The sequence below is a fragment of the Parasteatoda tepidariorum genome, chromosome 4 (assembly GCF_982258835.1).
Source record: "Parasteatoda tepidariorum strain Cologne lab strain chromosome 4, Ptep-v5.0, whole genome shotgun sequence".
In the NCBI taxonomy this organism is placed as follows: Eukaryota; Metazoa; Arthropoda; class Arachnida; order Araneae; family Theridiidae; genus Parasteatoda; species Parasteatoda tepidariorum.
Genome location: NC_141758.1, coordinates 100,306,511 through 100,331,247, shown reverse-complemented (window position 1 = coordinate 100,331,247; position 24,737 = coordinate 100,306,511). Strand labels below are relative to the sequence as shown.

Below are 24,737 nucleotides of genomic sequence, written 5' to 3'. Positions count from 1 at the left end.
AAACTAATGCACTAATCTTTAATATGGTGTATTTATAAGGAAAATTAGTTCGTGTATTTTTATTTATTAATCTACCAAATGAAAGTATAAGTTTCGTTGAAAATTAGCGATCTTAACTTTTAATGATTAATCTAGCATCCGCAATTTCAACCCTGTATTATAGGCTGTGCCAATATTTTTCTTTCATTGGCAACATTTCATTGTATATATTCAAATCTTGCTTCAATTTCATTACACAAATAAATCCTTCAAAATGGATTGCAGTTTAAATTTAGACACAATAGTTTCCAAAATTTTAATATTTGAAAATAATGACTTGGAAAGTCTTTAAAATAAACTCAAGCTTTTCGTAAAAATAAAACTTTATTTAAAATATAAACTATTCAATAAAAGTAGAATCTCAAATTTGGAAATACATTGAAAATTTTAAGACTCTTTAAAAACCAATTAAGTAAAGCAAATTCCAATTCCGCCGGAAAAAATATTTAACAATACTCGTTGCTAAACATCGCCCCTTGTTGACTTCTGTCATCTGATGCATCCGGACGAGGGCACAACTCAAAAATAATCGGTGAAATTTGCCTGTGAAAACAAAAATTATTTTTACAACAATAAACAGAAAATGCAAGCTATTATTCAAGACTTCATTGAATTCGTTGTTGTAGTTCATTTATATTGCACTTGTTTTGCACAATGGGCTATTGGCGACGGTTTGGGAAACATCTCTGAGGATGACATGCCATCGCAATTTTGACCCTCTGCAGAGGGGATGTCACCCTCACTTTGGTTCTGCGCGAAGTCTAGCACTTTACGGTAGAACAGTTTAACGAGGACTAATACCACACACCCTCGGACCCTACGCATACTGTTCTAAGTGGTTAACCACCTGCACACTGACCGCAGTCAATAATGCTTGACTTCGGTGATCTGCTGGGAACCGTGCCTTAACGATCAGTCCACTGCTGGACAGACTTCATTAAGAGGAGTCCGAAGTCATTCATCGTCCAATACAAATAGAAATTCAATCATAGGGATTTCTTAGAGAATCAACCCCCTGCTCGCTTCCCCCACCAAAGCTCATTAATTACTGTTATTTTTCTTAAAGATCGTTGTTTATAAAAAAAAATCAGTTTGTATGTAAGTTATATAATTATGTAAACACCGTCCAAAAATTTCGTCATTATTTTTTTTAAAATAAAGCCTCCATAAAATATTTTCTTTGCGTTTAATATTTACCAGTTAAAAAATTTAATTTTTGATAGATATGATAGAAATAGATTTTAAGTTTTAGTTTTCCTTGTCGCCAATTAGATGTCCACCTTAAGGTGGATGCTAGGGACCGTTGCTCTCTTGGCTTCACTCTTTACATGTCAATGCCTTAAAAATAAATTATAAGCAGTGCAAAAATTCCAATTGAATGGGTAATATGCAGTAGTATTATCTACAAAAATATAAAATGAAAATTTATACACAACTTATGGTTACTTTGAATATTTTTAACCCAAAAAATATTATCAAAATAAGAATTTTAAATATTTTAAATCATTCTAACGAGCTGTCTCTCTATTGAAATATTTAATTTCTAACTCGAATTACAAAATGGGCACATTGTTTCAATGGTACTTAAATTAGATATTTTTCAATCATTTAAAGAGATTTTATTTAAAATAAAAGTGATGAAAGTATGAAAAACACGATTGTTAAAATAAGAAAATAATGATAGGCTATTCAAGTCGCAATTCTTCTCCTTATTGTGTTGAAACAAAAGAGGAAAGTTCTAAAGTGGTACGTAATTGACCGTTTAATCCCTTAATGGAGAACGATAGCGTATTTTCAATGAAGGAAATTGTCTTTAAAATCTATTTGTATAACAAAAACTGTTTTTGCAGCCATTTTAGAACAGACTCGCTGGCATAAAATCTCGCAATCAAAATTTCTAACTTTTTCCGACTAGTTTTTGAGCTGAAGTCACCAATCTCTTGGTTCATACGGACCACGGAGTAGAAAAAATTTAATATCGCCGACTATTACCCCATTTTTGTTTTAGATGTTGATTAATTAAGGTGCATAAATGTGTCCTTCCAAAACAAAATTGGCGTGTTTCAACAAGTTTTAAAAACTACACTAATTGAAAAAGTATTTTAAAAAATTGTGCTAATTAAAAATTGATCTAAAATTGTAGTGATTAAAAAATTATTCTAAAAATGTACTAATTAAAATTTTATTAAGGTGGTAAGTTACAAATAAACACTATTTTTCATAGGCCGCGGTAGCCATCGTTACTCCTGTCAGGAAGGGAAAGATTTCGATTCTCAAAGTCACTAAGATCCACCAAATTCATGCGATATACTTGCTCATAAAATCTATGGAATCTATAGTCTCGCTGTCAGTAGCAGAGCAGTATTATAAGTACAGAGATCTGGAGAAAATTTCCTTCCCCTACAGATTTATCTCTAAATTCTGAAAGTGGTCTCAAGGGTGAATGGTAATGCCAGTGGACTCTGAGCTACGTTGCACTTTCACCTATGCGGTGCTCTCTTGTTAAACGAACTTCCAGATTTAGCTCATAAGGACAAGGTAGGCGAGTTGGGCTTGCACAAGAAACATTTTCCGTAAAATGTTTACTTAATATGGCAACCAAAGATAAGAAATAAAAGTTAAATGATTATATTGATTAATTAAAGTTTACTTAATAAAAATGAAAATGTTAATATTCAATAAGTGTGGTTTCACAACTTGACATTGGTTGGAAATTTGAAGCAACCAAAGTAAAAATCGTTTTTCACTAACAATTCAATTACAGATGAGGCAATTCTTTCGCAGATAATTAATTGATCAGTGAGTTAAAACTCTCATATCTTTACTAGAGCATCCGCATTGCTGGACAATACAAGTTTCACGCGTTTCTGATTTCCCGATTCCAAATTTGTCGATATTTTACCGCGAAATATAATTTACCATCAACCTAAGTGTTGGCCACTTTTCCGACTGATTAGAATGCTTAAATTTCGTGCGTCAATCAAAATTTTGATCACTTTTCTTCAAAAATGAACAGACTCAAAGCTGAAACGAAAAGAAAAAATTTTGAAGCTTTTTCAATTTTTGAAAATGTTCGACTAAAAAAGAGAAACATTTTACCACATATCCGTCTACATGGTGAGAGTTCACCATTTCACTGACAAACGTCAACAGCCAAATGACAAAAAAAAATTTCTGTTATTTTATTTTATAACCGTCGTTGAACAGCTGACCCAATTTTGGGTTTACGACTACTAATGTTCAATTCCCCAGATTTGTAATTTTGAACCAATCGAAAAGACAAAGAAACTCCTGGATCAGTACCCCCAGAGGCATGATTTGTTATAGGAACACGGAGGACTTTGTGACTCGACAGATTTAGCGTATACCAGTCACTAATTACTCCGACTGATGGGGATCGAAACCACGACCTCTTGGACATGGGCCCAGTGCCCTACCAACCAGGCTATCCCTGCCGTTTTCTGTTATTTGCTGTAATAATTGATTATCAAAAAATGCTAGTATTAAATCAATAATGGGACAAATATTTCCAAAGATAAATAAATTTAGGCGAATCTTAAATTTAAGAAAATAGAGTGCACCATCTTCTTTCCATTACTTTCGAAAATTCACACTACGTCCTACGAAAATTTCTTGAGATACGTTTTAATTTAATTTTATCTATAACTCAAATTTATTTCCCCTCCAATCGTTCATTAAAAAAAGCATTTGAAATTCATGATTCATTAAATTCATTTAATATATATGATATGATGTATACATAAATATATATCCAACTTTTAGTTTCAAACTTCATTAAAACTTGACATTAAAAATCAACATTAACATTAAACTTGTTACTTGAAAATTAAAAAATCAAATTTGTACATTAAAACATGGCTATAGCAAACGATTAAATGAATTAAGAACAAAAATTTGAGTTTCAGCATAAGAGCCGGAAGCGGTTACACTGTACTAAATGTAATAGATATTGCGTACTTAATGTCAAGGTATAAATTAATTGAACGCCAAGGAGAGCTTTTGGATTATGAAACCTTTATCTTAAGAAAGATTATAATTTAAATGAGAAATTACGCAAATTACGCGAACTTTTGATAACTAAATTTATATAAATGTTTGGAATTCAATATTCCAGAAACCGATCTGATCCTCTAAGCTTCAGTTGCTAAGTTTTTCACTTATGTGAAAAAGACTTCATATATTCAATGGGAATGTAATGTAGTGAGGTAAATTATTTGTACTAATTTTTGAAAGAGTTTATCGTTCTGGAAGTAATTCCGTGTAAAATGCCTGTTTTCAAAACAATTAGTGCATATGTGTCAAAATTTTCCAAATGCAAGCTTACATTTTGAAGCACTGAGCAGTTAAGAGTTCATCTCCGGTAGATTTTGGCGTAAAAAATTGCTTATTCGCGATATAATCTCTCAGAGACGGATATAAATTCTAATTTAAAAAAAAAAAAAAAAAAAAAAAAAAAAAAAAAAAAAAATCGTGAAGCAAGTAAGCTGTTTTTTCAAATGCATAGTAATTTTTGACCAATTTATAAACCTAATAAAAAAGAGAGAAAATGCCGCTTAAGATGGTTTTCTGGTCTAGAGGTTTAATTTAAGTCTCATTTTTAACTTTTGTTTACAATGCAATTTAAGGATAAGTTGTGTATTTGTTACATGTTTATACTTCGTCATCTTTCCGCTATATTTAAAATTTTCTACCCCGTAATAATAAATTAACGTATAAAAATTATTGCAAAGATGGCAGTACACGCCGAGCACTGATTGAGAGGCATAGCTCGATCACTGTAAGTCTCGATAGTCTGAGACATACAAAACCAAAAATTTAAGGACTATGTATGAGTGTAGCTATGGTTAAAAACCGAAACAAATCTGACAAAATGTCATTTATAAAAATGGTAGTCATTTGAAAAACGTTTAACAAAAATAGATCTTTTAGGGGCATTTAAACGTATATAAAAAATCTAAATTTTGGATAATATTCGATGATTATATTTTCCAACCGTAGTCTGGCTTCTTTGCTGGAGGTATACGCACGCGTACACAGCGTACTAGGCGATCTGCGTTGCGCCTTTTTCAAAAACTTACGTTGTGGTGCCAATTCGAATACCCATGATGCTGACAATTCCTATTAAAGAGACGCGGTGGCTCAGGGGATGGAGCGCTTGCCTTCCAATGAGGAGAAACGAGTTCGAATCAAGCGATTGCGGTTGATACGAATTCCGCATCCGGCTTCCACTGACCACAGTGCTGAAGTAAAATGTCCTTAGTGGTACACTGATCATTGCTTAGAGTCCTCCTGCCATCAGGCTAACTGTGGGAGATTTTCATGGTTTTCCTCTCCATGTAATGCAAATGTTCCGTCAAAAAGTTCTCAACGAAGACAAATTTTCCCCATTACTTGATCCAGGAGTTCACTTGTCTTCTGGATTGGGTTCAACATGACAGGGCAACAGAGTTGAACATTAGTAGTCTTAAGCCCAAAAATTGGGTCGGCTGTTAACTGACGGTTATACAATAAAATATAAAGTCTCCGTAAAACCGTCATTGAAAATTACCGTAACCAATTAATTGGCAATTTCAACTACATCTTTAATGAAAATGCATGCATTTAGGAGAAAATCTCCAAATAAGCGAATTTAGCGATTCGTTATTGTTCTAGAGCTCGCGCCAACACATCCCCTCAGTAAATTGGCATTTGAAGATAGGCCGAAATGCCTCCTGCGTCGTTCGTGAGCTCTCGATGACGCGGTGTGGCAGGTCCGATGATCGCGTTTCTCGACTACGTTAATTAGTTTCCGGACAAAACAGTTCCGCCCTCCCGTATTCCGTAGTATAAGGTCTAGAAATATACAATGAAATATACAATGAAAAAAAAATTTTTTTTGATCACCGAAAGGCGATTACAAATTACCCATCGGCAAAAATAATTTTTTTTAACCCTCTTTATTTGCGATATTCACCTGAATTAGTATTGAAAACTATCCAGTTTGAACTCTTGGTTCGAAAACTTCTGATTCTTAATTAAAACAATAAAAACAAAAATATTGTTCAAATGATGAAATTCTCTTTTATTCACAACTCAAGAAGTATTTATAGGATCTCTCTGGTCCCATATCTCAAACATAAACTCACCAACTTATTGCATAACAAAATTAAAAGTGAAATAAGAGAATTATAAAAAATAAATATCAAACAGCAGCTGTCGCCATAGCAACGCATGCAATGACGACGCATGCGCACTGTTTACTATTACTCTTAAACACAGTTGAAAAATGTGATAACGTCCAAATAGGTGCACACGCCATCAAACCCTAAACATCCATTTTTCAAATGGGTAAAGCATTTTTTTACGACCCAATATAAATTCTGCAATTCCTTAAAAATTAATTCTTACCATCGAGTGTAAGACTTTAAAGGGAAGACGTTCATCTTCTTAAAGAAAGGTTTGTTGGAATCATTTTTAATCACTTTAGAAACGACGTCCATTACACCTTTGGCCCTTGACATCGGTTTCTTTTCCCAGCGTATGACGGCGCCAAATATTTCGCCAAGAAAGGAACTGCTGAACACTATATGACTCTCGTGCCAACCGCTCTTTCTGAAATGAATAAACATATTAAAAGCCAAATAAAGATGCAATAAAATTTGTTCTGACAATAGAAATTTTATTGAAATATTAATTTCTTAGGCAACAGTAACAGTAAAAATAAAATTTTATATATCCAGCTTAACCTGTTCTTGCGCTGCCAAAAACAGAAAGGCCCTTTTCATATATAAGGTCGTGAGCGAAGGATTACTCCATTATTTATATGTGATCACGCAAATGGGAATGGTGATACTTAAAATAATTTCATATTTTTAATTAGTATGATTATGATTTATTAATATCAACTAAATATAATTTTTAATGCAATAAGTAGATTCATATTTAATTTAATTTAATTCAATCAGGAATGCAAATTTTTAACAATTGCCATGCAATAATAAAAATCCGAGTAAAGCTTAACAGTTTAAACCAGTTTACAGCCCGGTATATCCTACAATGATGTTTTCCTAATGAGATATTATTTACAGTAACCAAATAAACTGCTTAAATGTCATATTTCCTTAATCATCAACTCTTGTTTTTGTTGAGAAAGCTGTTACAAAATATTGTACTGTTTTTTTCCCCTCAGAGATTTATATTCGTCAAATCAATTTACCTAGAGACCGTACGTAATTTTATACTATGCCTAGGTGCTGCAAATAAAAATTTGCTTATTTCATTCTTTACGCAAAAATGTCAAGAATTGTATACAATGCCAGAATTTCGGACAATACAAGTAAGACAAAGAATTTTAGGATTTTTTGTTTTTCTTTTAAAACGATTGCTCCTTAGTATGAATATTATTGATGACAATTCCTTCATTACATAGTTTATCAATAAGAAAATAAAAATATTTTTTACAAATTAATGACCTTTTGCTTATTTTTTTTTAATAAATGGGATTAAAAGGTTATTTGGAAAACGAATTAAAATATCGTTTTTTTCTAGTCGGCAGTCTGAACTAACTTCTAACAATCAATTTTTTAAAAAAATAAATTCCACCTAACATAATAATTTGTATATTAAGTCTTAATATTTTCTTCTGAACAACCAATATACAGATTATTATGTTAGGTGGAATTTATTTTTTATATACTAAGTGTCAATATTTTCTTCTTTCTGAATGAGATTCTCGGTGCTGCCATCTAGTGTGGCAGAAACTAGACGTCCAAATTAACACTGCCAAAGGTATCTCACCCATTGTGGTGGTCCTGAAGAAGTGGATACCACTTCTGGAGAACGTACTAGGTCTGCTCATGTGTGCGCACTTGTGCAGCTCATTGGAAATTTAAGAAAAATATATAAATAACTGGAGAAAAAAAATTAAAAAAAAATTTATATATATGTATATTTCTTCTTTTAATTAAATTTTGTGTTAGCTTCTATGTAAGGAAATATTTATTAAATAGCCATAACTTGATTGTGCTTGATTGATAAAATAAATTTACTTACTTTCCTTCAATTTTAAATTCAGCATTTCCGTTACTCCCGTAGAGGAAAATGTTTAATATATCCATGCTACCCCACTTTTTCTTATTACTCTTGGAAACATTTTTGTTTTCTTCTTCAAATAATGTTATTTTATACTCAAACCCTAAAAAGAAATAGAATAGTTTCATAGAAGAATACAATAGTTTCACAGAAATAGAATAGAAAAGAAATAGAATAGAAAAGAAATAGAATAGAAAAGAAATAGAATAGAAAAGAAATAGAATAGAAAAGAAATAGAATAGAAAAGAAATAGAATAGAAAAGAAATAGAATAGAAAAGAAATAGAATACTCAAGTAATAAATTGAACTTAATAGCAATGAGCACTACGTGAAAAACTTTTATACAAATAAACGGATTTTGCATGAGCTAAATCCGATTAATTAGTCCAGGCGCTATTTTTTAAGTTACTAAATCAGATACAAAAAAAAACACTTTCTCTGAAATTACATGCCTCTCAATATTCGGATTTTTGACCATTAGAATAGGGGGTTCAAAACTTTAGGTATCTAAATATTAATTTCTCCTTTTGCGTACTTTGCTATATCTCAACAAGCTTTTAAACAAACCGAAAGATTATTGTACTCATAATTCCATCTAAAAAGCTATTTTTTTTTAAATTATTTGATAATGGTCGAAAAATTGTAAGTTAAATACATTTTTGTATCATTTTTAGCGTTATTCAAAATTTGGAATCGATTAAATGGTTTTAGATAAATTCTATTTTGAAACTATTCAGCGTAAAAATAGTGAAAAATTTGTAAGGGACCTAAATTTTTAACCTTTCTCCCGCTTAAACTATTGGTATCATAGAAATATTTTGATGGTTAAGAATTTAAAAAAAAAACTATTTTAAAAAAAAGGAAGGTTTATTAAGATAAAGTACGTTTCTGTATCCGATTTTTAAAGTATCATTCGCATGCATTAACTATCATTTTTAAAGTTAATACTTCATCTTAGAATATTAGAATATGGAAATCTATCTGGAATATATCTTATTCATCATAAAATATGAAAATTGAATTACTAGATCAAAAGTTGCTTTCTCTTTTTTATTCTGTGCATTGTACTATTCGAAGTATAGTCTGAAATAAGAAAATTTAAAATTAAATTCATTGTTTTTAACATAAAGTTCTAACAACTAATTTAAAACTAAACACTTTAATTTGAAAATGCGTTAAAACTTGAATTTATATTGAAAATGAAATTTTAAAATACATAACTTAAATTTAAAATATTATCCCTTAAAATATTGCGTGTTCTAAAAATTATCAACAATTTGAGAAATAAATTATAGAAACGTGGAAGATAGAAATGTAAAGTTTGAAGAAACCTGGAACATTTTCTAACCAGTTTCAATATTGGTTACAAAGACTTATCACATAGCACTGTAAACTGAAAGAAAAGGTTTAAACTTTCTTTTCAAAGCAACCACTAAATGCAGAAACATCGTGGTCTGGTCTAAGGACAAAATTAAAGGACCCTCCTGCTTATTATAGTTAAAAAGTAGACCGCTAGGTTTACTATTATAACTAAATATTATCATAGTAGTAAACGAGCCGTGATGGATCAGAGAATAGAGCGTTCGACTTCCAATGAGGTGAGCCGGGTTCGAATCCCTGTGATGGCTGGTCGATACGAATCGGCATCTGGCTTGCACCGACCATTGTGCTGGCGTGAAATATCCTGAGTGGTAGACGGATCATGGGTCAGAGTCCCCTTGCCGTCGAGCTAACCGTGGTAAGTTTTCGTGGTTTTCCTCTCCATGCAAATGTGGATTAGTTCCATCAAAAATCCCCCACGAAGGTACATTTCTCCCAATACTTGATCCAGGAGGTCTCTTGTCTTCTGGATAAGGTTCAAAATTTCAAGGCTGGGCAGTTGAACATTAGTAGTCGTAAACCCAAAAATGGGGTCGGCTATTCAACGACGGTTATAAAATATTAAATAAAATATAATAGTAAACCTAGCGACTGAAGACGTTTTGAGATTTTTTTGAGTAAGCAGTCCATTTGTTGAACTAAGTAATTCTGTAATCTTTGGGAAATAATTATCTGGTTTCCTGAGGAGAACGCTGCAAACAATGCATTCAATTCTCCTTCGTGACTTAAAACAAAAGTAATTTTTTCTTCAAATCTTTGGTTATTTGTGTAACATTTGCTATATATGAAGGGGTCTTTAGATATTGGATTTAAGTTCAAAGTTTGGAATATTTAACCTCGCTGTGGAAGACGTACTTTTAAAATTTTTTAATCAAACAACATCAGCCCTTGTACTTTAATTCTGAAACCTAGAAAAAATATATGTCCGCTTTCTTAAAAAAGAAATTTACCATTTTTTACTTCCCCCGGTTCGTTCTCCTCTAAGTGATATTTTTATAATTGTTGGTCATTACGGGGCCATTTGTTCTGTAGTGCATCTACCACTACAAAAACACAATTCCAATTCACTAGTATTTAAGACATGTTAACTAGATACTATGTTGGGGTACCTTTTCATAGATGAAGGTTGACATTGTCGATAACTACTATCCCCACATTGGTGACTCGGACGTGATGAAAAACCTCTTACCTTGACAGAAACTACCACTTCGATTTGAACACGCCTATTAAGATTAATTGCTCGCATTAAACAATTAATTTGTTATTTGTGACTGCGACGTTGTCCACCTCCTAGCGCTGTTGCTACTCAGTCTCTATCACACACACCGTCGGCCTTTATACACTCGATTGCTAATGGAAACACAAGAGCGACCACGAACGTAAACTTAATACAGCTCTCACGATCAGTATCCAAAACTACGGTGATCTTAAAACACCTCTACCAGGTTCTCACAAAAAAGCAATGAATCAACCTGTGGCAGCCCGTTCATCGAATTCCATCGCAGATAAAATTCTGGTGAGGGAGTACTGTAGTGTATCTACCACAACAAAAATACATTTCCAATTCACTAGTATATAAGACATGTTTACTCTATATAATGTTGGGGTACTTCATAGATGAAGATTGACTTTGTCGATAACTACTATCCCACAGTTCTATATAAAGTGATTTTTTTAAACTTCCATTAAAGACTAAAAATTGAACTTACCGCAATATGGCGCAGTATCGGATGTAAGGAGATAATACTTTGTTCCATTGGCGTAATTTCTTTCCATGTCAGCATGATAGCCCATAATAGCACAATTTTCGTCATCCACACCACAGAAATCACATTTACCATTGGAGAAGGATTCCCAGTCTGAGCACTTATAACCAATCATCTGACAGTGATGTTCGTTAATTGAGTGAGTAAATAAATGTGACGCCTTCATGTGGCTGCAAATCATATTTCGAACGCCTAGAATTAAAATAAGAGTTCAAATTTCATCTGCTTTGACATTTGATTAATGACTTTTTGCACCATAATATCGTTCAAATTTGTGGTAAACTTAATGCTGTGGGGATTTAAATCATGCATCCATACCTCTAACTTTATTGCATGATACGTTCAATTTAAACGAAAACAATTTTTTTAAGGTTCCGTCAATTTGACAGTTAAGATTTCCTCAAATTTGCACCGTTTTCTGGTTTACAGTAATAGTTCTACATTGAACTGATTCTTTAATGTTCCGTCAATTTGACAGTTAAGGTTTCCTCAAATTTGCACCGTTTTCTGGTTTACAGTAATAGTTCTACATTGAACTGATTCTTTAACGTTCCGTCAATTTGACAGTTAAGGTTTCCTCAAATTTGCACCGTTTTCTGATTTACAGTAATAGTTCTACATTGAACTGATTCTTTAAGGTTGTTCTGAATGTTAATAAACTTAGGAGGGAAAATGTCTGGTAGAAATATTTAAAACTCCATACTTTTTTTTAAACATAGAGATATATTTGAGTAGTGATATTGAATTGACATAGTGATTATACACTTTCAAACTCTTTATTTGAAATGTTTAAAACATGTTACTTAAGACATATGCTAAGCTTATGTAAAAAAGATTTCACGCAACCATGAAGTAAAACATTCAAGAACAAAGAAAAAACGTACATTGGAAATTAATTTAAAGCCAAAAAGATAGATTATTATGAGTGATCATCAGTGATGATGATGAATAATCATGAGTGATAAAATTTATTATAAGTAATTACTTAATAATACCTAAATTTATATTAAATTTACTAACATTATTAATTACTGACACAATATTAGAAAAATTGGTTCAAATATGGTATAATATCAATATGGTATAATATTGGTATAATATCAATAGCTTGAACCATAATAAGTTACAAATTTGCTGCAACTTTAAGATTTGAAATCGAACTGTATGATCAGTAAGATACAAATTTGCTGTAACTTTCATAAGGTGTAAAATAAAACAATGTTTCTGTGCTACTTGAACCATAATATGGCACAAATTTGCTGATACTTTCATAAGATTTGAAATCAAACTGTGTGATCGTTGAACTACAGTAAGATACAAATTTGCTGCAACTTTCATGAGGAGTAAAATTAAACAGTGTTTATGAGCTACTTGAAGCATAATATAGCACAAATTTGCAGATACTTTTCTAAGATTTTAAATTAAACCATGTTTCCGTACAAGTTGAAGCATAATATCTTGTCAACTAATTTCATAAAAATTAACTGGGCATTTCATTTAGATAAAGCGCATTATTTTTGATTCATATGATCTAACTTTTCGAACAGTGTACTCTTTCACATTTTTATAAACTATTTTTGTACTTTTTCTCTCATTGTTTTTAACATCTTTATGCTAGGTGGCGTAGCGAAATTTTCTCAGGTTAAAAAATAACCTCAGGATAAACATGCTTTCAATCAGATTAAATAAACGCTCTGTTGAGCATTAAGTTATGATGTTGTGTATTTATTTAAAGCTTCTAAAAATCTTTCACTTAAATTGTTAAAAGGCATCCATTTATTCAATTTATTTCGAATTAGTTTCTGTTTTTACTTGTAAACAGGTAATATTAACAACCCCGTATCATTTATTAAATTAGACTTATAAATATTCAAAAAATGTTCCGAAGAAAATTTATATGCAATTTAGATAAAGTTATTCATCTTTCGCTTCAATGCTCAGGCATTACCTATTTCTTATTTATCAATATAAATGCATTCAATTTATTTCTTACTTATGTTTACATTAAATATGGTATATTTAAAAAACATTAAGCTAAACAATTTTAAAACAAAATATTTCATGATTTACGAACTTAAAATAAAGTTTTAAAAATTGAAACTTATTTTAAAAATTTTACCAAAAGCCTTCAATTTTTTAAAAGTTATAACTTAAGTTTGAAAGTACGGAATTGTATACATAAATAAGTACATTTTTCAAGAAGGGAAAAGGAAAAAAAAAACTGTCATTATTGGATGATTTCATTTGTAATCTTCAAATTTCTATAATGTAATATACATTAAAAACAAAGTTTATCTTTTGCTAAGTTTTTTCTAAAGTACTTTCGTTGAATCACATTGTAGGAAATAGCTAGCAAGCATAATAAATTCGTATTTCTAAAGCTTATCTTTTAGTATTAAATGTCTGCAAAGTACTTATTTGTATTACCTGATGATGCGCTTCAACTTCGTAATTCATTTCCCCCCATATCTCTTACTGTTTTTGAGAAAGGAACGGAAAAGACCACCAGATGCACTGTATACGGTTTCATTTTGTAACCCATGGCCATTTTATTTTACATTGCCACCACGCTTATAACTTTAGATTAAAACTTAGTTTATAACTTTTATCGGGATTTTATAAGTATACAAATTATTAATATAAAAATTAAATAATGCAATATACAAATTATTAATTTTTCGTCATTGGGCTACTAGTGACTTTGCGTTATTTGAGTTTGGCGATTGTGAAATGATGAATTTTCAGGTGGACTGATATGTGTTAAGGGAATAGCAAACGTTGTGACAATTATCGTGTGGGTCATAATATGGCTCAAATTTGCCGCAACCTTATCAGTATGTTCAACTCTGTTTCGGTTCAAGTTGAACCATATTCACGTGTAATCAAATAAAGGCCTGCTTAATTTGCACGATATGGTTGATATTATCCTATTTTATGGTATAGTTAATTTTTACATGGTTAAATTAAACTGTTTTTCTGTTCAAGTTGAACCATAATAGCGTGTAACCAAATATATAATGGTTTAATTTGTACAATAATGTCCTTCAATTTGACACCTTTTAAAGCTGTAGCAAATTTTTACGTAGTTAAACTATGTTTCAGTTCAAGTTGAAGCATGGTAGTATGCAATCAAATTCAGGATTATTTAACTTGCCTGATTACATGGTTCATTCAGGCACCTTATAAAGTTATAGCAAATTTCCGCGAGATTTTTATATAAACCTTTCAGAACAGTGACTGCGCGATTCTTTCTTCATAGTAAACTGTGTCATATTAAACTTGCCTTTCTTACACTAGCGGCCCAAGGTAACACAGATGTGATCTCAATATGGTACTTCCATATTATATCTAGTATTAGTAGGTCGCTACTCTTTATGTGGACACTCTTGATCTAGAGGCTCTTTACCTAGAGACTCGTTGCGTGGAAACTCGTTGCGTGGAAACTCGTTGCGTGGAAACTCGCTGCGTGGAAACTCGCTGCGTGGAAACTCGCTGCGTGGAAACTCGCTGCGTGGAAACTCGCTGCGTGGAAACTCGCTGCGTGGAAACTCGCTGCGTGGAAACTCCTTGCGTGGAAACTCCTTGCGTGGAAACTCCTTGCGTGGAAACTCCTTGCGTCGAAACTCCTTGCGTCGAAACTCCTTGCGTCGAAACTCCTTGCGTGGAAACTCCTTGCGTGGAAACTCCTTGCGTCGAAACTCCTTGCGTGGAAACTCCTTGCGTGGAAACTCCTTGCGTGGAAACTCCTTGCGTGGAAACTCCTTGCGTGGAAACTCGTTGCGTGGAAACTCGTTGCGTGGAAACTCGTTGCGTGGAAACTCCTTGCGTGGAAACTCCTTGCGTGGAAACTCCTTGCGTGGGTGCTTTTCACGTGGGTGCTCTTCCCGTGGGTGCTCTTTACGTACATATAAATATAGAGAATGCGTTTTTGGAGAAACACTTCTTTCTTCTGCAAGTCCTGAAAGTGTTAATATTCTCCGACATTTCTAACAGAGTATGGAAAAAAGCAGTTAGGATAAGAAATAGTTAAAATATTAATCTAAACGAAGTACCTTCGACAATTCCAAATTCTAGAAGAGCTTTCAAAGAATTCGAAGCTGTGCAACCGGGCTGTATTTCGCCACCATTCGGATAAAAATCCACGTGACCCAATGACTCCTCCATTCCAATACCTTTCAGAAAGAGAAAAAAAAGTATTTTAGAAGTTATCATTTATAACGGCTCAAGAAAATTTAAATTTTTTTCAGCATACCCCCAGCATCGGTGTGAATAACATCCACGAAATGGGCATCAGAAGGATCTAGTTTCTCTCGCGGTGGTAAATCCTTGAATAAATAGGTTGCAGGATCCAGTCCTGTTTAAACAAAATGTATACATATAAATGAATAATTTTTTTAATAGCACCAAACAAGTAACAGAGCTTTTTGAATACATAAATGTGTAATTGAACAGTGGTAAACAGGTTGCACGGCAGAGCGCCAATAAAAAAAATTATATAAATAATTAAACTGTGCTAAATAAATTGCAGGATTCAGCATTATTAAATAACTGAATAAATAATTAAGCAGTATTTAGCAGATTAACGGAATTGACTTTGTTAAAAAAACATGACTAATCGATTAGTGTTAAATAGCGCTGCAAGTCTTATTTCTTATCTTATTTTTAAAAAAAGTTATAAAAATAGTAGGTTAGAAGAACTACCTCGATTCTATAAACAATTCAGCAATGCTAAACAAGCAGGGGTATTCTTGTAAAAAATAAAAGAATCGTTCAAAAAAGCTAAATGTCAAAGTTACAGGACCCAGTTCAGCTTAAAAAATGTGCAGAAATAATTAAGCAGTGTCAAACAAATTTTAGGTTCCAAATCGGTCACAAAATAAAATTAATGAAACCGTACAAAGCAAAGTTGCAGAATCCGAACCTGCTAAAGATACATAAATGTTTAAAACAGGCTTCAAGATTCTTGTATAAATAATAAATTAAAAATTAATAAATGTTGCAGTTCCGGATCATGCTAAAAATATATAAAGAGCTCATTTTTAATTTTATAGTACAGTGCGCAAGAAAAAACGAATAACCCTGAATAACTTTTGATCTAATGATTTGATCTTGACGTATTTAGACTCAATCTTGAAGTGATGACTTCATATATGCTAATTAATTAGAGTAGGTGATATTTTAATTTACAAAATTTGCACTTTAACAAATTATTGTGGTTTTGAATTGTTAGGTACTCAAATGTTTACATCGTTTTAAAGAATATAATTTTACATGTTAAAATACAATATTTAAACGATTTTAAAAATTTGCGAAAATTGAAAGAAATGCGAAAATAGAATACTGTTATCTTATAGTTAAAAAAATAATTTTGTAGTAACTAATATCATAATCTTAGAACTAGTGAAATAATGATATTTGATAATTCAAATCATTACCTGTTATTCTTTTTAAACCTTTTATTCTTTCTCCAACATAACCTGCAACGTGGGATCCAAGACTATGACCAATTAAATGAAACTGGCTTGGCTTAGCTCCGAAATTATTCTAACGTAAAATAAAAACTGCTTTACTATTTTTATTAAAATATTATGGGAATTATAATTTTTAAGTGTGTACATTTTGATAGAAAAACGTAAGGTTAATGAAGGTTTCGCTATGCAAACTATAAAAACCTTTTTAAAATCGGTTTTAAGAGCTTTAAAAATACGAATTATCTACAAAAAAAAATTATCGAAATCGAATAATGAGCATTTTTCCTTTTCTGTCATCTAAGATAGAAGTTCGTTAGCTGTCTGCAATAAAATTCTCTTGAAAAAAAAATTTAATCTAAATTGAAAGATAGAAAACGATTTTAAAATGCGCATGTAATCGTTTGCTGTAGATAGTTTATTATCGCACTTTCACATACAAAGAATAATTTATCTTCATGAACTTAATTTGTGAGTTAATAACTATTTTAAATACATACTTCTTGTCAAAACGAGTTTCCTCTAGCAAACTAGTGGACGCTGGCGTGTCTTATTTTAAGGTATAAATTGTCATTTTGAACAGTTTATTACTTTATCTAAATTAAAAAATTTGTTTTTATAGATCGAAAAGATTTATATTTATAGATCGAATTTAAATTAAAAGTTAGAAAACGATTTTGGAATATGTATGTAATCAATTGCTCAAAATTTTTTTTAATTCTTGCGTCAAATACAAAATTAATTTCTGTTTCTATAAACACAATTTATCTATTTATCTGACCAAAACAATTTTAAAAACTAATTTCTTTTTAATCAAAACTGCTTTCTGGTCAACACGTATAAATCAGTGTGTCATATTAAGGTAAAACTAGTCATTTTAAACAGTTTATTACTTTAGTTATTTAATTTAAAAGTTAGAATCAAAATCGAAAGTTAGAAAAGGATTTCAAAATTCTTACGTAATCGTTTGCTGAGAAACGCTTATTATCATCGCTTTCAAATGCAAGAATAATTTCTGTTTATATAACAATGTAATATTAAAAACAATTTTAAAAAATTAGTTTTTTTTGGCGTCAAAACTGATTTATGCCAGGCAACAAGTAGAAATCGGTATGTTGTAGATGGAAATTTCACAGTGTTTTCTATTTTGGAATAGTTTTGCTTTTAAACTATTCCATAATAAAATAGAACACTGTATGTATTTATATTTTCGACAGTATTAAAATGAAAATAAGTGATACAAGACATTTTGGAAAAGAACAAATATTTCAAGTTTTTTTCATAGTTACAAATGTTCGACTAATTGCCCTTATGCTAAACGACAAAATACTTTTAATTAAGTCTGTTCCTCGTTTTTTGTATTTTTACACTGTCAATTGTTAAATGTGCATAAACGCATTTGCTCTTGTAGCATTTACATCATCAGTAGTTTATAAAATATCTTAGGTATGCGGATGACAGGTATTATACCCTTAATCACGTGGCCACCAAGATACCCGAACCTGACACATTAGGATTTCTTCTTTATGGGGTTGATTTCAGAAGACACTGTTTAGGAACTACCAATACCGAAAAGAACTTTATTTTGTTTTTTGCATGCTCTGGCATCACAGGAGATGATGTTATTTTACAAATATGCTATTTTCCTAATTTCTGTATTTTAGCAATAGTTATTCATAACTATTAGGACAAGTTTTTCCTACCTGTACCAGTGATCTCTTGCTAATTCTGAAAATGGCGCAAAACGTCCATAAGAAGAATTAGCTAATTTTTTTTAAAATATTTAAATGTTATTCCAACTGCGCTTTTGCAATTTGCGCTTTTAAAAATTTCCATAAATGAGAATTAGGCATTAATTTTGATAATTTTCATCTAAGTAGAAAAATCTTGAAAAATCGCCAGTTTTTAAAAAAGTTTAGTAACTTTCAAAATATTTTAAGTTATTTGTCTGTCTTGTAGCCCCGATAATTCTTTATAACAAGTTGTAGAGCTATATAGTTTAAAAGTATAACTTAGCACTAAAAGTAAGGCATTGAAGCTTTTTTTTTGTCTTGGTGATAGTGTTTTAAAAAACAGGGCTGAATTGGACCGCAATAGGAAAAATTGAGAGGATTAAGTTACAGAAACTTTCAAATTTAACTTTTAGTGTTAAACTTTTTTAAACTGAAAGTTAAGATTAAACTAAAAGTTACAATTAAAAGTTTTTTATGGAGCAAAAAGACAGAAAAAAACTTGATGCATCCTTTTTTTAAATTCCCTGTGTCTATTATAATACTACTGTGCAAATGAAAAAACAATTAAGATGCTTTTCGATAGATTCCGAGAAAAGCGACTTGACAACTTTTCTCCTTTTATTACTAGTGACATGAAAGCTAAATTATATTTATTACTAGTAATATGAAAGCTAAATAGAATTTCAAAAAACTATAAGACAAAATTTCTTTTTGAATTTTTTTTTTTTTGCAATATATGTAGATGCCATATAAAGATGCCAAAAATATAAAAATCTCGATTTCGAATTTTTTGTAGTTTATGTTAACATTTCAATTATGCTCGGCAGAATAAGTGTAATAGTTTCAAGGATAAATCTTCCAAACATGATCATTTATTTCTTCTAACCGTGTATATTAAGGGCGGTGATTATATTATTTATACTCACAATTAATATATTCAATAGCTGTGATATTTCATTTCCAGTTTGTGCCGTATTTGCAGCAGCTTGAGTATAAGGTAGAAAATTCCCAACGCTCCAATCCACTAGAATCACGTTAAAATCATCGAGCATCAAAAACTCGTCTTTCATGTGCTGGAAAAAAAATAATGTAATTAGATACGTTTTTAAGAAGATTTAATCTTACGAGTCAGGCATTTCCATAGAAGTTGAATCTACAGCTTAAAAAATTATCAAAATTATCGATTATCATCTAAAATTATCAACTTAAAAGGCAGGCAATCAAGAACTTTTTTATAATATAACTTGTTAAAAAGAGTAGAGTCAAATAAAAAATCTGAATAACATGATTTCTACTCATTTAATGTCAATCTTTATGATTTGAAAGATTGATCTTAAGGAAGATAATTAGGTTAATTTTTAAGTTACGAAATCTTCATTCAAAAACGCCTCTTTCATGTGCTGAAAAAAAAAATAATGTAATTACATACGTTTTTAAGAAGATTTAATCTTATGAGCCAGTCATTTCCATGGACGTTAAATCTAAAACTTAAAAAATTATCAACTTAAAGACAGATAATCAAAACCTTTTTTAATATAGATTGCTAAAAAGATGTAAGTTGAGTAAAAAAAAATCTGAATAACATCTGTTCTATTTATAGGATTTCTACGCATTAAATGTCAATCTTTATGGTTTGAAAGGTTGACCTTAAGCAGTCTAATTATTTAGGTTAATTTTTAAGTTACGAAATCTTCGAGCATCAAAAACTAGTCTATCATGAGTTCAATTTTTTTTTTTAATTACATACGTTTTTAAGAGGATTTAATCTTATGAGCCAGTCATTTCCATAGACGTTAAATCTAATGCTTAAAAAATTATCGAAATTAACATCTAAAATTATCAACTTGAAGACAGGTAATCAAGAACAATTTAATATTATAGATTGTTGAAAAAGATGTAAGTTGAGCTAAAAACAAAATCTGAATAACATCTGTTCTAATGATTGGATTTCTATGCATTAAATGTCAATCTTTATGGTTTGAAAGGTCTCTAAATCAATAATTTTTTTTTACGAATTCTGATTTCTCGATTATCGAAAATTGAAGGTGCGCATAATCTGAAAGATGTGATTCCAATGATTTGGCCAGGAATCGACCCCCTATACATTTATTTTATTTCACCATAGTTTGAGAACTTTTAAACGAATCGAAAAACTTGTGTCCATAAACTTGAGTCCACACTTGTGTCCAGAAAAACTTGTGTCAAAGATTATTCCATTCCAAAAAAAATTTTTTCTTTATTTATTAGTTGTATTAGTTGAAAAAGTCCTGAACTTAAGGATATTCGAATTTTAAAGAGAAAAGTAAAAAAAAATTAACAAAATTTCAGAAGAGTAGTTTTTAAAATATAAAATATAACAAAACCCTTTTTTCTTAAATCATGATTAAACTATTGGTATCTTTTCTTCCAGATTGTAGAAACACCCTTTTACTTTCATATTTTATTTTATAAACGTCATTGAACACTCAACTCAATTTGACCAATGTTCAACTCCGTAGCCTTGTAATTTTGAAACCAACCCAGAAGACAAAAGAACTCCTGGATAAAGTATTGGGAGAAATTTGCCATCATGGAGGACTTTTTTGATGGAATTAACCATGGAACTAACTATTTTTGTTTCATGGGGAGGAAAACCACGAAAACCTCTTATGGTTAGCCCGACGACAACTGGACTCTAATCTATGATCCGTCTACCACAGAGCATATTTTACATCAGCACTGTGATCAGAGCTAGCTGGGTGTGGAATTCGTATCGACCTGCCATTGCTGGGAATTGAACCCGGATCATATCATTAGACGGTGACCGGTATTTATTCTCTAAGTTTCTATATATTACAATTTTATATCCGTCGTTGAACAGCCGGCCCGATTTTGGGTTTACGACAACTAATGTTTAGCTGCGCAGCCTTGTAATTTTGAACGAATCCAGAAGACAAGGAAACTCCCGGATCAGTCACCCCCAGAGGTTTGATTTGTTATGGGAACATGGGGGACTTTGTGACTCGTCTGATTTAACATGCACCATTCACTACTTGGACATGGGCCAGTGCCCTGCCAACCAAGCTATTACGGCCTTCTACGTCTCTATAGTCAAAAATTCAAATCTGTCAGAAACAAGCTATATTCTTAGAAAATACGTTTTCGTTTCTTATTTCTCAACAGCGTATTTAAAATCAACCCTATGAACCATTAAGATTTGCGCTTAATACGTGAAAATCTAAGCATTTGAATTGAAATTATTCGATGATTTTTTTTTTAATATTTTTTTTTATAATTTGTGCAATAATAGGTTGATCTATAGAGATCTATAATATGATTGATACTCACGTGCATCCATTTGGCGATTCTTATTTTGTCTAAAAATCCGTGAATGATGACTTTCGTCTCGAGACGAGGATTGAAATACCGCAATGATCGCAGATCACTCATATCTAGTTTTTTCCCTTGCGTTCTAAAATCTGGAGTATACAAATCAAAATTGGAGAATTTTCGACTTGATTTATGCTTACTGGGAGGTAAATTCTCTGAAAAGAAAGTAAATACTCATGCATTATGAAACGTATTTTTTTTTTAAAAAAAAAAGTCTTTGCACTCTGAATAACATTTGATTAAAGAAGTGAATTTTATAGAACACATGCATTCTTCAAGGTTTAATAGGATTACTTGAAATGTACTTGTTAAGCCCTTTTTTTCGCTTTGATCAAAGTGACTAGGCGAAGTTTCGGCCTCTATTTATCGTGCCCCTGATATTTCCGGGATGGAGAGTTCAAAAGTAACTTGCCAAAACTATTAAAACAGTGTATTTTTTATGCCCGGAATCAAGTTTATTTTTGAATCCATACACCAGATGGCAGAACCAGACTAGTTGTAATGTGTTTGGAGATATTTTATTTTAAACTAGATGTCAAGCTCTTATCAAATATGTGATCTAAAAATGAGCCTAAAAATTAAAAATGATTAAATATTTTGTGCATACACTTAGTTTTATCTAACTTTCCGGAATGAAAAAAATATTAAGAAAGTTTCCTGCAAAACCATGCAACCATTAAAGGGTTAATCAAATCAATCTAGACGGAATTTTAAGATAAAAAAATGTGACTTAACCTTCTTTGTTTTCAATGGTTTCTGATTTTTGATCTACAGTATAAGATAGTGCAGAGAGAGGTAGATCTATCCTATGTTTTAAAACACAAATCTTGAAAAGAATGCAGATCATTCTAGAAGATATCAGGAACATCACAATAAATTTATTAAAAAAATACTTTTTAAAAACTAACGTAATTTTTCTGATAAAAGTAAAAATGTCAATTACGTCATATAAATAAAAATAACTTTATTGACATAAAAACTTGTTTAACATGAATCTCACGTTTGAACAGAATATAGAGTTAGATGCTTCAAGAGTGAGAAGTAAGCTATACGCCAAACTCAAACGTAATAACGTTCTTGCAATAACGAGTTAATCGGTGTTATAAACTAAGTCTGGTACATAACCAAAACAAAATCTAAGGAGGAAATTTCACTGGCTTGATTTGGAATTTTTATGCATGGGAACAAGATGTTTATCACCGCTTTCATATATCTGTATAAATTAGTTCGGTGAATAATTTCGGTAATTCTTAATTTATTCATTTAAAAATTTATGGTGTATAAATACTCGATTTAATATTTAAAGCAAATAGTTACTTCATAATGTATTTTATTGATTGGTTAAATATCTGAACAAATACCAAAGTAATTTTGTAAACTAGATAAATATTTTAAAAAAAAAAAAATCCTTTAGCAATTTTACTAATAAATTATTTTAAAGTATTAATTTTAAGCCCCTTGTTAAACGTGTACATTCTTAAACACGCAAGTATGTGCTATCATGCATACACGGAATGTTTGTAATCATCATAATAGATATACACTTTTAGAATTCTTTTTTAAAAAAGTCAGCGATCATAAATTAATATTTAACCGACAGTAAAAAAACGTCATTGAAATCTTTTAAATTAATATGGAGATTAGTATTAAAAACATAAAAACTTGTTTGATTGCAGGTAATGTGACAGACGTCTATTTACAACACTTTCGAGTTTCATCTGAAAATCAAACTTTTAAGTCAACAATCCGTAATGGGAATATTTCTGAAATTTCTGTATTCAAGTATTTTGAAAATACATATTAAGGATGGAAGTTACTGATATAAATAAAATATTAATTATGTAAGTACTATATTAATTTCACAAATGCTACATTAACCATACAAATAACATGTATAACCTCTTAAACACATAACTTTTTAAATAATATCAATCAATCATCTTTATTTATAAAATTCATAAAAAAAATGCTCTATCGGTCCCCAAACTAGTTTATTATATAATTGTTGCTATTTGTTCTCAAGTTCATTCAAAAAGCTTCATAAGATTTCATGGTAAATGATATTTCCTTTTTCTCAAATTGAGACAAATCAATTTTTTTTATAATCATGAATTATCGGAAAAATACATTGCTTAAAATCTTGGAGCCCATTAAATTATAATATTTATAAATTTTTCTGCAATATCAATATAACATGAACCATAGTATTGCTATTCTTAAACTTTTTTATTGACAATGTAACTTCAACTTGAGAAAAATAGGGTTCAATTGAATACCTTCAATTTAAATTCCCGAGTAACACTCGTTGTAATGGAAATCACAAACTGCAATAAAAACCAAATCATCTCACCTTTGTCGCGTTTTGTAGCAGTTTTTTCAAGAGTTCGAAGTCCATTTAAAACCGGTTGGGTTATACCATCCATATCAGAAGCCAGGAACCTCTCCAATAAAAGTAGGCACAGTATCGCTATAGCTGTCATATTAAAACGCATACTAATGGATAGTAAAGTTCCAACAGTGCATCGAGAACTAATATTAAGCTGGATATAATGTTCAGCAGCACTTAAAATGCATTAAAAATTTCGATAAATTTCACAAAGTTCCGTACTCGATGAAGGTAAAAGTTCTGAATTGAATTTCAAAGTGTAGAAAACGCAGTTTCCGGTTACCTATTTTTGCAAACTTAGCATGGAAGGAGGACCTGGATGGCAGCAAGCTTTCCTTGGTAAAGATGCTGTCACCCCGATTCGCCAATAGCGATGAAAAGGCAGGTTCGAATCTCACCGTAGACCTAGACGTGTCTTCTCTTACTTGTGTTGTATGTTCTTCAACTTGACATGCACTTATAAGTCATCTTTGTAATGTGCAAGCGAAACTTCATATATAAGTGT

At 31.1% G+C, this 24,737-nt stretch overlaps 1 protein-coding gene across 1 annotated transcript; it reads right to left on the bottom strand.

The window, feature by feature from the left end:
* Nucleotides 1–344: 344 nt before the first annotated feature.
* Nucleotides 345–24,541, bottom strand: LOC107441942 (inactive pancreatic lipase-related protein 1). Its single transcript, XM_043050647.3, has 10 exons — nucleotides 24,197–24,541; nucleotides 21,805–22,001; nucleotides 19,404–19,550; nucleotides 16,712–16,820; nucleotides 15,529–15,630; nucleotides 15,329–15,448; nucleotides 11,220–11,468; nucleotides 8,092–8,233; nucleotides 6,448–6,651; nucleotides 345–582 (listed from the first exon to the last, which is right to left on the bottom strand). The coding sequence occupies exons 1-10, from the start codon at nucleotides 24,336–24,338 to the stop codon at nucleotides 486–488; spliced, it is 1,509 nt and encodes a 502-aa protein (XP_042906581.1). The 5' UTR covers nucleotides 24,339–24,541; the 3' UTR covers nucleotides 345–485.
* Between the last annotated feature and the right edge of the window lie 196 nt (nucleotides 24,542–24,737).

Bases quoted from the DNA above. Each gene is read 5' to 3' on its own strand.
- LOC107441942 (XM_043050647.3), bottom strand. From the start codon at position 24,338: ATGCGTTTTAATATGACAGCTATAGCGATACTGTGCCTACTTTTATTG. The intron at 22,002-24,196 runs GTGAGATGATTT...CTTTCTTTTCAG, and splicing joins TGCTACAAAACGCGACAAAG to AGAATTTACCTCCCAGTAAG. The intron at 15,631-16,711 runs GTAATGATTTGA...TTGTTTAAACAG, and splicing joins AGGTTTAAAAAGAATAACAG to GACTGGATCCTGCAACCTAT.